Source organism: Leptopilina boulardi, unplaced genomic scaffold, assembly GCF_019393585.1.
Source record: "Leptopilina boulardi isolate dan_hultmark-lab unplaced genomic scaffold, ZJU_Lbou_2.1 LbouV2_31, whole genome shotgun sequence".
NCBI lineage: Eukaryota > Metazoa > Arthropoda > Insecta > Hymenoptera > Figitidae > Leptopilina > Leptopilina boulardi.
This window is the reverse complement of record NW_026137874.1, coordinates 1,759,815-1,775,561: the sequence shown is the minus strand read 5'-3', so window position 1 is coordinate 1,775,561 and position 15,747 is coordinate 1,759,815. Positions and strand designations below refer to the sequence as shown.

At 27.1% G+C, this 15,747-nt stretch overlaps 1 protein-coding gene across 1 annotated transcript in view; it reads left to right on the top strand.

The window, feature by feature from the left end:
- Positions 1-931: 931 nt before the first annotated feature.
- The window catches only part of LOC127283261 (echinoderm microtubule-associated protein-like CG42247), a 30,022-nt gene continuing 15,206 nt past the window's right edge, over positions 932-15,747 (top strand). Inside the window, exons 1-3 of the mRNA XM_051307998.1 lie at positions 932-1,956; positions 2,692-3,677; positions 6,291-6,468. Of these exons, the coding sequence (XP_051163955.1) occupies positions 2,995-3,677; positions 6,291-6,468 (861 nt within the window). The 5' untranslated portion in view covers positions 932-1,956; positions 2,692-2,994. The remainder of the gene's footprint in view (positions 1,957-2,691; positions 3,678-6,290; positions 6,469-15,747) is intronic.

Genomic DNA, 15,747 nt, shown 5'->3' with positions numbered 1-15,747 from the left:
AGCTGAATTTTAATTCTCTTGAATCCTAAAATTTAATTTCGAATCAATCCGATTGGCTTGGAAATGGATTGATTCGGTATGAATTTTTTTGATACGGAATGATTCGGAATTAAAAAGGATTGACAAATTCAACTTCGGAATGTGTTATTAATAGAAGCAAATATATTTTTAAGGCATATACACAGAAAATTAAAAGGCATTAAAATAAGCTGCAAAGCTTATTATTTTAATACCTTATAATTTTCTGTGTACAAAATCTGTTACTAAAAATCAAAAATCAGCAAAAAGTTTCGCTAGAATAGTGAAAGATTTAAATGAACCAATCAAAACTTTTACTATTCTAGTAAAATTTGTCATACAGATCTACAGAGTAGGCTTTAGAAATAAATTGGTAGCGATTACGAAAAATTTCCCTTTCAAAGAACCAAGAATTCTAAACAATCAATTCTAAAGCAAAATCAGATTCCATCCGCAAACATGTTTTTGAGCTCACAAATATATAAGCTGATGATCTTAGTGAGGCAGCAGTTAGGTCGATCATGTCGTTTTGATATCGCACCCTTTAAAGGACTCTACATTCGCACAAAGGGTCAGTGCACTTTGCACAAGAGGTTCGATCCCCTTATATGGTTGTTCTCTTCTGCTATAATATATACATATATATATAATCTTTTTCTCTCTCTTGGACGCTGCGCTTTCGTCGGCCATTCCAACTCCGGAAGTCAGTCCAATAACAAAGAGAGGGTTGTTCCCACACCCTCCCCCCAAAAAAACACCAATCCACTATGAAGTCGAGGGGGTCTTGGCGAATCGGAAGCTTTTTCATCCTCGAGCTTGCGTCGTTGTTGTCGACTTAGACCTGGTGCACATCGTTTTCATCGAGCGCAACAAGTTCACCAAAGCGGCAACCTCTCGCGTTTCGGTTCACTGACACCGCAAAGTTGACGCCGACGCCCGTTCAAAAGCTAACACTCGACGTCGGGACGCCACTGTCGAAGGACGCGAGCGCGATGAATATGTAAGCAATTTTACCGCGGCGAGACTTAAATCATTTGCATTCGTCAACTTTATCCCACGAGACCTTGTGACCGAAAGTACCGGAAGTCACTTTGTCCCATAGTCCCTCTAATTTAAAATCACTCATATCGTGTGTATGTGTGTGTGTGTTTGTGTAAATGACCTTGGACCCTCGATCTTGAAATTTTCTTTTTACTAAAATAGTGCTTTTTTCAAACTACAAGTGCTTTGAAAATTATTTAACTGCTTTTTGTATTTGCAATTAATAGAATTTAAATATTTTTCTAAAAATTGTTAATAATTTTTAAATTCTTTACACAATTTATTAAGGGGTAAAAAAAAGTGTTTTATTATAATCACCGTGTAAGAAAAGTTGCACATGGCATCAAAAGTTTTAAATTATTTCGAAACCTGTAGTTTTAGATTAATAGTGAACATTAACAATATTCAGATACTATCAAAACAGCTGAATAAGAGACCTAATTTAAATTGAGAAAGAGATCTTGTCAACTAGAGAGGGATTGTGATGAATCAATTCAGTGAAAAACTTGAGTGATTATAATTTAGAAAAAATTTTATCCGATTTAAACGAGCACAATGACCAGTAGTAGTGCTATAAGTGATTGAAATCTGACATTTTCTGAGTTTTTAAAATACCGCATTGTATAATTTTAGGAAGAAAAACAAAAAAGCCCCTCAAGGTCAAGAGCTTAAATAATAATTACCATAAAGTTAAAATTATGCAGTAGAAAAAAAAAAACAGCTTCTAGGTCAAGTGCTAATAATATGGATATTGTTTAGAAAAGTGATTAAGAAGATTTGTCACTAGGAAGTGTAAGGAAACAAAATTGTTTTATAATTGCATAATTATAATCAACTTTTATATTAAAAATTGTGATGATCGAACATTTCAAGAAGAAGTTATAAAGCATGTGTTAAGTATGTTCTGTCGAGTATATATTTTGGTTATCTTTAGTACCGATCAGTCATGATTTTTACTAGGTCAAATTTACACGAATTTTCACCTAAATATTAGCATCTTTTGTATCGATTGTATATAGGTATTGATTACATGAAAATTAAAAATATTCTCAATAGAAATTATTTTGATTTTTTCTTTAGATGATTTGTTAAAACTACAACAGTCATCCGTTATTTCAAAGCAATACATCTTCATTAAAGCTTCAGGATTGACATTCTTTTTGTAATCTTTAAAATCCGTTAATATCATTATAATAGAAAAGGGGCAAATTTTTACTATCATCACATAGTTCTAATCATCTGATAAACTAATAAAAGAACAACTGTATAATCCTAATTTGTTAAACTAATCGAAAACATTTGCAAAGTCCTCAATATATGCCAATAAAAGCAAAATTGCTTACCTGTTAAACCAATAAAATCTTAATAGTCCTATTTTTCTGTCAAACCAAAAAGAATTCCACAATCCTACTTATCTGTCAAACAATCAATTTTAGAATCCTAAAAGTTTGCTAAACCTCCTTTTCTCATATCTGATAAATCATCAGCATTTATCACACATCTAGAAATTGTTATTAGCATCAGTTTAGTCAGTTTCATCGGTTTAATCTTAATCATTGAACGATCTGTTTTTATATTCCTCGCATCAAATAGGAATACATTTGTTAACAAAAATATCTTATCAATTGCTAGCAAAATCTCATCACAAATATTACGAGAATCTTTCATCAAAGATCAGCCGCAACAAACAGAATTTGAAGAATCTTCAATGACTTTTGGCTAAACCGACTGTCAGAACTGTAATTTGCAGAATCTAAACATCATCCAAAAGTCCAAGAATAACGAAATGACTTTACCAAAACAGAATTCAATTAGCATCCACCCTTACGAAATTCAAAAAATAACGAATCATTTATAATTTTTTTCTGAAATACAAAGAAATAAATTATAAAAGGGCAAAGTTAGAAGTAAAACCCCGAAATCCTTGCAAAAGGTATGATAGCAACCCACAATCAAACTTCATCCCGAGCGGGCTCTCGACTCGGTCAATTTGAAGACAATAACGTTGGTTCATCAAACAATATTATTTCAAACAAAGATCCAATTGTGGGGGAGGTAACAAAAGACGAACGCAATCAAGAGGCGCCACGTCGTGACGAATCACCAAAACAAAATTCAACTCAAATGGCAAATACAACACCATCTGGTGGTGGTATAGAGGAGGATGATGATGATGAAGAGGAAGAAGATGAAGAGGAGGAGGAAGAAGATGGTGTACGAGTAGGGGAATTAGATGAAGAGGAAGACGACGAGGAGGTGGAATCATCAAGAGAGAGGGAGATGTCAGGTCAAGAGGTGGTGGCACCACCAACAACGACAACGAACAATGGACGTAGGGGAACAACATCATCAGGGGTGGGAATGGTAATGCAGGACACAGGAATAATGGGGGGATCGGAGCATTGTACAAGTGGGGGTGGCGGTATGGGCGGGTACTGGAACAGGCAGAGTAGACCCTCCAGTCCCCGCATGCCGCCTCCGGAGCAGCCGGAGACCAGGCCGAGGAGCCGACACGAGCCGGTGCAACCGGCAAGGTACAATAACCTTGGATATTGGAGGGCTAGACGTGTCACATTTTACAAAAATGGGGATCCCTATTTTCCCGGAGTTGAATTCAGGTGAGTTCTTGATCTTGATTTTTTAAAAAAAACAAAGGTTGGAGGGGAGTTAATCTGTTCCGGGTGGTCTTGTCATTTCCAAAAGAGGGAGGGTCAATTTACTGTCAACAAGATATTAATCTTTGATTGTTTTGATATAATTAAATCCACCTTTTTACTGATTTAATTTTTTTTTACAATTGAAAGATTACTTTTTGATAATAGTGTTTTAATTCCTTTGTTCGTACACGAAAAGACCTGATTTTTAAAGTCAATATTTGCTACACAAAAAAAAGGAATTGCTTACAGATGCGTGAACTAATGATCGAATCTATCAAAATTAGTAACTACAGACAAATTATTTTCCCATGACAACGAAAAATTTTGCTGTGATAAACTGTGATATTAGTCCAAATTTTTAAAAATTAACTCACAAACTTTTTTGACCCCACGGCAAATTTGTTCGCTGTTCCTATATAAGCAAATGTAATTTGCTGTGTCAGCAAATAGTTCGCTGCTACTGCAAATTTTTTATATATGCACGTAGAGCAAATAATATTTGCTGTAGCATCCAACTTCTTCTATCTCTGTATAATTAATTTTTCAATTTATGTTCAGAGAACAAATTTGTTGTGAAGGCGCATAAAAAGATTTGCTGTGAGAGTTAATTTTAAAAAATTTTGAATTTATCACAGTTATTAAAATAAAAATTATTATCTTTTTTCAATAATTTTAATTTAATTTTTCAATTTTAGTATAAAAGAAAATAAAAAACAAAATAAAAACGAGAAAATCGGATTAAATTTTTCAGTTTTATCCGTTAAAATTAAGGAGGGGAGGATCATTTTAATTAATTCTTTGATATCAAATTCTTATTGAAAGAAAAATTATAAATTTAAATGTTTTAGATAAAAATCTGAATATTTTAATGAAAATTAAAAGAAATTAAGATTATTTAACACATTTTGTTGATAATCTTATCACTGATCAGTTTAATTAATATATGTAATAAAATATATTCATAATAATATAAATACAATTATTTTAATTATAATTAGAGTAATTATATATTATATATATTTTTTTAGCAGAAATATTTTTATAATTAAATAAAATGAAAAATTAGCAATGCTACTATATATACTCTAAACATTATTTAATGTTTTTTGCAGTATACATAAATTGTTAAAATACATTGTTTTTTACTTTTTTTTTTTTAAACAAGATTTACTAAGTGACAGGACTATAAAATTAAAATACGTTGAATATTTAAATTACTCTATAATTTCCCTTTTAAAGTAAATTATACTTTGTAAGTTGTGTCAAGGGATTTCATGTCATCACGTTTAAAATCCAGTAAAAAAAAAGTATAACATAAATTATAATTATTTCATATATAATTCTAGTTTTATATTTTTTTCCTTGATTGTATTAAATTTTTTTTGCCTTATGCATATTTTTCTAAGTCTAAAAAATTAATGTCTGTCGGTTTTCTATCGCTATACTGAGAGTGTCTGACTTAAACGGCCTTTTACTACTGAATTTCTTCATAACAGGAAACACTACAAACTTGAAGTTAATATTGCAACTATAATAGAATTTAATTATTATTTATTAATAATTAAATTGTATTAATAATTGTAATTATTAGAATAATAAAAAAAATCCGATTTAAAGTGTAAGAAATATTTTATTATACGTAACCATTTCACTGAAGTGAATAACATAGGTAATGTATAATTCATGATCAACCTAGCAAATGAAATTCGTCAGAAGATAGGAACAACTAATCCTAATAAATTTCTTTTAATTAACGTATTGAATTAATACACACAGCTGTCTGAACTATTTCACTCTCTCTCTGAAAATTTTATTCTCAGATTTTTATAAAACAACAACTTTGGACCAGTAATTAACAAATTCTAAGTTAAAAAAAAATGTAATAAATATTTTATACTTGAACCAAAATAATTTTGCATCAAATAAATTGGATTTGAATCAATAATAATTTTTATATTTGAAACAAATAATAATTATTTGCTAACGATTGCGATAAATTTTATAAACAAAGTTTAAAAATCAAATGCCAAATGGTTTGATGTAAAAAAAAAAACTTTGTGTTTAACGATAAAAAAAAAAACAAAATCGATAGACTCGTATCGCGATAAACTGGTAATGGCAAACTCCTTGTGAGTCTCCTGTAGTTTGCTTTCTCTAGATGTAGATCTCAAAGTTATGAATTTAAGGTCTCGGTTGAAATATGCCGTGATTTACGATTCATAGAAATTTACCTAATATCATTATTACTTTAAAATACATTAGCATTTTAAATTAGTTAATATGCTAATATATAAATTTCATTTCATTTTAATAAAAATTCTAAATATTTATACATATTTTATTAGTTTTGATTGATTTCAATTTCTAAATTTGAATTTGTAAAAATTTCAACCTTTAATCAGTAACAAATTTAAATTTAATTCAAATAGTAATAAATATTAGTAAATACTAAAAAATACGCAAAATACTAATAAATATTTTTAAATACTAAAAAAGATTACTAAATACTAATTCAGATTTAGAGAGTAAATAATCAATAAAAAAACGCGACTAAATTTCAAAATTTTTTTCCAGATTCAAACCTGGACGAGATATTGGCTCATTGGAAGCCTTATTGGACAGATTATCACTGCGTTTGGATCTCCCGAGAGGGGCGCGACATATTTTTTCAATGGATGGAGACCGTAAACTCAATCTTGACGAATTGGAGGACGGTGCCTCTTATGTTGTATCTAGTTACAAGACTTTTAAAGTAAGTAATGATTTTTGTTGTTTATTCATTAAAAAAAATTTTTAAAAATTCAATTTTTTTTCTAATTTCTTTCTAATAATTCTAATGAAAAGAACTAATTAATTTCCTTACAAAACACTTTAAATTTTATTATTTTCTTCGCTAAAATAAATAATGTAAGAAAATATGGATTTTTTTCTACTTTCTTTTTTTGTTTCTTTAAATATATAATAAATATTTTTTTTCCAAAGTTTCTATTGAAGTTTTTTTGATGAAATAAGTTGGTTTGTAAGAGTTTGCTTTGTTTCGATATATCAGATTTTTTTTTTTTATCAACAAATAGAGAGAGAACTTTTTTTTCATAATTTAAAAAAGAACTAGAACCAAGGTAATAACTATAACAAGAGTGAAATTATGAAAAATAGAAGAAAAAAGAAATTATAAATTTAAATTTATTGTATGTACACATTCTTGTCTGTACACGCAACAGATTTTGGTTTCTGATTTCAGCAACTGATTACTAATATTACTATTAAGGACTATGATATGATAGCAAACATGAAATGACGTTTTATAAACTCGATAAAATGAGGTTTTGCAAATGGAGTTTTTTTTTTACAACGAAACGTTTAAATTTTTCTATATAAAATTTGAAATTTTTGAAATTATATCTGAAAAATAATTAAAATCCTTTATCTAAAAAATAGTTGAATAATTTTTTTTTCAAAAAAGTCGGAAGGATTTATGAAGATCAAACTATATATACTCTATATATCGAGAAACATTTTTAGATTGATTTTTGAGAATAAATTTGCAAAATCAGAGAAATTTGGCGACCAGCCGAATAAGCAAACTCTCTTGAGTCGTTCACAAGTCGGAAAGGAAAGTGGAACGGGATTATCGAGCGAGAGGGATAATATTTCTTTCGCGTGGACGTTGCCAACGCGCGTTGAGAAGAAAATGAACAAGGAAATGTCCTTTCGCTTTTATATATTGGAAACAAAAATTTAACACACCAATTTTTTTTGTCACAGAAAAAAAAATTTAAATTTCATATTATTGTAAAACAATTATAAAATTATTTAAAAATCGAATTTCAATTTGTCCAAACAAACATAACCTCCAAAGAACTTTCTGCACGATTTGAAAAAATTCGACAAATTCGATAATTTCTGATTGGTTAAATTTTAGAAAATCGCGCCAAAATATTTTTTAAGGTTATGTTTATTCGGACATAAAACTAAATTTAAATTAATTGAAAAAATCAACTTTTGAACTGATTGAAATTGATAATTTTTCCAAATTAGAAAAGTTTTTCTAAACTTTTGGTCCAAATTTGTTTTTTTTTTTTTTAATAACAAAAGAAAGTTAAACACGATAGGAGACGATTTATAAAAGAAACTTGCGTATACAATATATATATACTGAAACTTAACAATGTTTGCGTGTATCTGGCCCAGATCAAAATACAAGCAGGCCACACGCAACAAAAATGAACGTCTCGACGATTTAAAGTTGATAAAAGACGCGCGTAACCTTGTTAGTTGGAAGAGAGAAGGCCACCTGGTCCTAAATATATATATGTGTACGGGGAAGGTGACAAATTTTCTACATGAAATTTAAATTTATATTTTCCATTTAATATCAACTTGCCGATATTTAAATAGATTATATAATATGATACGAGACAAGTGTTTCTATTTTGTTAAGGCCATGTTCAAGGTATAAACTCGTATATATACTTAAGGGTATTTCAGAAATCGACCTAACCTCAAAATTAACTTAATTTCAATCCTTGAACATAGGTTAAGTCGGCCTAATCATAATAACAATTTAACATTATAGTCTTATCTAATATAACCTCAAATATTATAACTGATGAAAAAAATAAATCAATTCAGTGAAGGATCAAAATTTATAAAAAAAGTTAATAATAATAATAATAACGATGATAATGAATTAATTGAATTAAACAGTTCTAGTAATTAAATTTTCAGACTAAATTTCTTAATATTTCGTATAGGGAGGTCTTCGCCCTTATATATACATATATAGGGATCAATGTTCGATAAAAGGGAAAACGAAGAGGTCAGGGTGAAAATAAATTTTAGATATAATGAGAGTACTGACCGTAAAAATAAAATACACATATTGAACTCAGTTTTCATATATATATTTACCCCGTCAATATATAAGAAATAAAATTTAAAATTTACTTCAAGGGAAAGAAAACCTGTCAATTAAGATAAGTGAAAAAAAATCCCACTAAAACGAAAAAAAAAAGAAAAATAAACTACAATTTTTTTTTATTATAAATATTATCTTATCTTTAAACCATAGGCAAACTAAACCAATTATTTATTTTATGCCTTGCAACAAAGTTAATTATATTTTAAATAAGATAAGAGAGTAAATAATTTTTTAAGGCATACATTTTTAGCGTACATAAATGACAAAATTTTTTTTAAACTATAAAATTTTTACAATTTTTAGTAAAATTTTCTTTTTATAATTTTTAAAATTTTTTCTAATTTTTAATTATTTTGCAACAAAAAAATATTTAATATTAAAACAAAAAATATTTTGAAAATTTTTTGGTGTTCTCTAATTAATTTAAAAATAAATGCTTTAAATTTTTAAATAGTAGTTAATCAAAGGCATTAATAAATCAGTTTTAATGATGTGGTACTTTTTTTCTCCCTGACACACCCAATTTCAATATCTGGATTTTAAGGTGTGACTCTCAAAGTCAATATTTCTCAACCCTCTCATTACACTACACTTTACTAAGTAACAGTATTTGCTAATAAATTGCCCTAGTTATGGGAGAAAAAAAAACTTCCTAAAGTCTTTTAATCTATATATTAATTTATGAGCTAATAAAAAAAACCAACAAATTTTAAAATAATGAAACACAAATTAAGGGCATGTTCAAAATCCTCTTGTATACGTCAATTTTTTCCCTAATATATAATGACGAAAATATTATTTTCAAATAATTATTGCTTCAAATAAAATTTATTTAATTCAAATAAAAATTATTTGGTTCAAGTAAATATTTGTTTGATAGTCACCAATTATTTCAATCAAATAATTATTTATTCAGTGTAGGACAAAAATTAAATTTGTTTTCGTATTCTAAACAAAATTTTGATTTGAATTTTGATTTATAACCAATTTTTTTATTAGATTTAATAATCTTGAAAATAAAAATTCTTTATTTTTATAAGAAATTTAAAAATTGATTTTCAAAATTTATAACAAATCAGTGTGGAAAAAATGTCGGTTCAATTAAAATAAATATCAATTCGCATGACTATCTTCTACTAATTTCTCATGATTCGCGTGAATCAAACGATTCCACTTAGACATGATGAATAAATCATTTGACTTCACCTGTATATCTATACTATAGAGAAAGAGAAGGGAGTCATTAAATGACCCCTGGAGAGATCACGAAAGCTGATGTTTACACGAAGCACGTGGCTTGTGTGAGGGGTGGCGGCACCTGCGTAACCAAACGTGACAAAATAGTAGAAAAGGGGAAAGGGGAGGGGTTGAAATCGACTCGTATTTAACCTCCCACTCCAAAAAAAAAAAAAATTTCAATTGTAGTGGGGTACAAAGGAGGATGTATAGAAGGGTAGAAAAAGGATTTTAGGGGAAATTGGAGTTTGCGCTCTAAAATATAATCACGATCAATCCCCACCCATTAAAATTTCTCCTCATTTCATTTTCCCACTCCTTTTTGTTCTATCCCCCACTATTTTACAGTAATGTGTATATATATGGACTACAATTGAAAGTAGATCGCCATATATCCCTATACTTTCTTAAATATATATTTATATTCCCTCGGATTTGACATACCAACGCGGTTTTACCCTCGTCACTGATTTCATTTGTTTAATCGTTCGATCGAGGGTTCCATGTTCCCTCATTTTAATGTCTCATTCGTCCAATTTTTTTTAATTATTATTGTAATAAAAGTAAGGGTGATTTTTTTATTGTTCTGCTTGAAAAGCGAACTTTATTTGTATTTTTTTATCACAGTAAAAGTCATATTTTAAGATTAGTCTGAAATTCAGTACTTGAATTTGAATTAGTTAAAATTAACTAATTTAAATAAATAATTTTAATATTTCACTGTGATGAAATAGCTGTAAATTAGCAACTGAATTTAGTTCAGTAACTGAAATTCAATCAAATTTCACTGAAAATCAGTGATTACTGATCTGCATTATCATTAATCGGTAAAACAGATCAATCGGTAAAGTAGAATTCTGCTATAATTTTGAGTGAATTGACTGAATTTTAGTGTAAATTTTACTGAACTATATTGCTAAATTTCAACTATTTCATCAGAATGAAATTACCAATGGAAAGATCATCAAAAAAAGCTTTCGAAACATTATCATTCATATATTAGTGATTTTTGTTGATTTCTTAATTTCCTCTTAAACGACGCAGATATTCTGCACTCAGTTAACTCCTATGTGAAAGTTTTACCCGAATGGCGTGTATGAATCACGTGTGCGGTGTAAGGGGTCAGACATGACTTCCGTTAAAGGAGGTTTTCAAGGAGGGCGAGGGAAAAGTCCGTATCTCATTGACCGCCGGTCAGCGAGCCGCGAGGATCGATAACTCCACCAACTATATAACAATATGTATATATACATACAACCCTTGAACAATATGACTCCCTTTAGTTTGCATCTTAGTTCCCCTTTCTTAAGTCGACTAAACGCAATTGCCACTTTTCGTTTCACTTTTCGTCCGAGAGAGGCTACCACTGTTTACTTTTAACTTCAAATTTTTATACGTTCAATTTTTTTTTATTACTGTCTCCCTTAATTTTTTTTAATTGTTTAAAATTTTATTATTTTTTTCAATAGTTTTAATTATTTTAAATAACTAAAATTTTTTGTAACAAATACAATTAATCAAATTTAATTTTGTTTGTTATTTTATTATTATTATTATTATTATTATTATTATTATTATTATTTACACTGAAAAAAATTTATTTGATTCAAATAATCGGTTACTTGACTATTATCAAATAAATAGTTATTTATTTAAAATTCAAATTGCTATAAATTATAAAATAGTAAATAAAAAAACAACTCACAATCAATACTATAACTATTATTTTAAAATTTTACTTTTTTTAATATAAATAGAAAGAAAATTATTTGTACTTTTGTATTATATACCCGAAGGAAAGATATTCCAGCATTGATGTCTCCATTTATTGATTACTTTATATAGTCACTATTTGCTCGTCTCAAGCGGAAGTTTGCAATTTTTAAATATCAATGAAAGATTTTTAATTACTTTGTTTTTTAATTATTTAAATGCAAAAAAAAAATATTTAATAAATACCGATAGATAATCCTTTTTTTTAAATATAATTTTTTCCGAAAAAATTTTAGGAAAACAATAATAATTAAACAAAAATCTGGAAATTAAAAAAATAGGAAAAAACAGGAAGTGCATGTTTAACTGCAATTGCGTTTAATTGACATCATTACTTTGATTTTGCAACTGATATACTCGACATTATATAGTTAATTACATATAGTTCACATGTATCCCGGTGCAAATTATCCATTGTACTTTAACCTCAACTGATTCTTTTTTCACAAATTTTCTCTCGGCTTTTTTTTTTTTTCTCAAAACTATCGCGCGCAGTATAAACTTTGCGAGAGCTGTTTCCCCAACTATATTTATATAAAATCCCTCGAGTGGAACTTTGATAAGAAATTGCGGTATATACCAAAATTACTTTTCTCTGTAATTTTTTTTTTTTTTTTTTTAAATAAAACTTATTTAAAATTCATTATTTTATATCAGAAAAAAAATTGTAAAATAATTTTCCTTTTCATAGAAATTAATTACTTTCATAAGATGAACAATCTGCAATATATAATTTTGCGCATTTTTTTAATCTAACGTGGCTGAGAAATTTGTATTAAACTTTTTTTTTTTAACGATAATTAAAATACAAACACGACATTATACATGTATATATAATAAGTAAATTAAGAATTTTTAAGGAGAGATTTTTGAATAAATAATTATTTGCATATCGCATGATATCAGACCACAAAATGTATATATATATACTATATATATATAAAGAGAGTTTAAATAAAAATAAAGAATAACTGTTTTTCTTCTGAATGTAACATAATTTCTATAAAGTATGATAAATTACTTTCATATTATATAAAACAATGCGATATTTCTCACTTCTTTTATTTTTTAATAAAATTTTTAAAAATTTTATTTTTTATTTTATAATTTTTATTACAAATAAAAAAAAATTTCAGCAATAAAATGTTATGTTTATTAGTTTTAATAAAAATTTATTTGTTTCAAAGAAATTTTATTTACTCTCTAAATCTGAATTAGTAAAAATGTTTACTAATTTAAATTAGTGACTCACTTTTTGCTTTAAAATTAGTTAAATTTTATTAATTGTTAGTAAAAGTTACTAATAATTAGTAGAATTTTACTAATTGAGAAGCAAAAAGTGAGTCACTAATTTAAAATAGTAAACTTTTTTACTAATTCAGATTTAGAGAGTAGTTTTTTAAAAAAAATTTGTGCTAAATTAAATTTTTTATTTAAAACAAAAAAAATTTGAATTTTACGTAAATTATATATGAAAAAAAAATTAAAGAGTTTTTCAGGAAGTGTTTTTTTTTAAATTTTAATAAAGATTATATTAAAATTCATCTTAGATTAAATGTCCTCGTTTCTGAGATGATTATGTCATAAGTAGGGCAACCACCTCGTCAACCCTTGTACTTAGTATTATAGTAACACGATTGCGACTTACTTTCTTATACTTGTCACGCACTGGCATATAGTAATTTCTAAGTCCTTTATAACGATGCTGAGATACGCTCTATAAACCCCCATATATAACGTATGCAGTATGAACACGCGTGCATGATGAATAATAAAACAAAAAAAAAAAAAAAATTGGTCCACACCCTAAAGAGGGAGCGACAAAATTCTCAACACACAAAATTGTTTAAATAATAAAATAAAAAAAATAAAAAATAATAATAATAATAATTTTTTGTAATAATTTACAAAATAAAAAGAATTTTATCACTTAAATTCTTCTTATTAATTAATTATTATTAATTATTATATTACATATAAAAAATAATTTTTTAAAAAAAAAATTAAATTAAAAAAAAAATTTTCTAAAGATTTCTTTTGTTACAACTTATCTACAAATATAATTGCGAGCGTGTTTTATTTTTCACTGTACGTGTGTGGTGTGAAGTGGTAAAATTAAAAGCATGTCATTAACACCGAAATAATATAAAATCGCAAGAGAGAACGCCGAGTTCTAAGAAGTATATTGTAAGATAAGCTTTATGATGACTAATTACATACATTTATTCTTCCGAAATCTATTTTCAAGCTAAAGCCAAGGTTTTTAAAATGTTTTTAATATTTTTGCTTATTTTAATATTAAAGAACTGCTATCTACTATATTATTACTGAGCACAATTGTTAGTACGTTTGTTTTTATATATAATTTTACCATAAAAAAAGTTAAAAACAAAAAATATTTCCCATTTTTATATCATTTTCCAAAAAAAAAATTGAATACAGTAAAGTTTTAATTTATTTTAATTAAGAGTAATTATTATCACCGAAAATTCGAGTCTTATTGCAAGCGCGTAATAGAACATGTTGCCTCTATCCTAACTCTCTAATGGCGATCGATTTCAATTTGCATTCGCATACAGAGTCAACGGACCAATGAAGGCGGTTTCAGTTCGTATATATGGCAGAAATCCAATGTATATATATGTTATGTTTACAACCATTACAATCGATATAACGAAACTAAGAAATTTTAATTGCTCAATATATTGTCATGTTTGTAAAATGTTATACTGAATTAAAATAAAAAAAAATTTATTTGATTCAAATATAATCATTATCAAATAAATATTTACTTGAACCAAATAATCGGTTATTTAATTATTATCAAATAAATATTTACTTGAACCAAATAATTTTTGAGTCATTAAAATGATATTTGTTTAAAATACAAAAATTATTGGTTCAAATACAGTTTATTTAATTCAAATAAAAATTATTTGGTTCAAGTAAATATTTATTTCATAACAAACAAGTAACCATTTATTTAAGCCAATCAATTATTATATCAAGTATAAAATTATTTAAAATACATACACAAAGAAATGTTTTATTTGAACGAAATACAATATATTTTTGAATTAAATAAACGTATATCCGTCTCAGAGCCTAATAGCCCATTTATTTGGCGTAAATAAAATTTTTATGTAAATCAAATAAATATATTTATTTGCAACAAGTAAATATTTATTTCAACCAAATAAATATTTATTTGGTGCTAATACAAATATTTTTTTGATTCAAAGAAATTTTTATTTGATTTAAATAAAAAAATTGTATTCACGCCAAATAAATAGACGACTACATAAGAGATTGAGAAATACGATAAAGATGATGTTAAAGAGATTATTGTACCCGATGAGAGATGCGTCAAAGGCCAAGGGTTGAGCACCCGTAGTAACCCCCGGGCCAGGTACTTAACCAGTATTGTACCTGTCTAGCGTTGTAAAGCGCGTGACGAGTCATGACCTTGGCCTTGGCACGTGCAAAGTGATGCATTGCATTGCAATATCGCGAATTGTACCGTCCAAGAAAAAAAAAGCACGCCGACTTACTTTATTACAATCAAATATTTCTTTTCCCCTTTAAATTTCTTTTTATTTAATATTCCTTTTTTGTGACATTGTATATAATTATTTCTCTAGACAAATTTTACATACAAAATAATTACCATTAAAAAGTTGAACATTTTTTCAAAATATTCGTTTTTATAAATATTTACTTGATTCAAATAAATTTTTTTGCTTCAAATAAATGGGCTTAGACAAATATAAGTTTATTGAATTTAAATATATTATATTTGGTTCAAATAAAATATGTAGTAATTATAAAAAATGATTTAGTTTATTTTCAAATTTAAATATAGTAAAAGAAATAAAAAGATACTTAAATAATTGGAAACAGCAAGGCACTAACAATAAGTAGTGAAACCCGAGTTTCGTCAGACATATGTGGAATAATTAACTAACGAAGAAATGTATATATATCTAACTCGTCAAATTCATATTAATGTTTGAGAGTGCGAAAGGGAAAAATAATTTATTTGCAAATTCACAAATTGAAATCTATACTATACGCGTCATTGCATAATGAGATATTAAATTT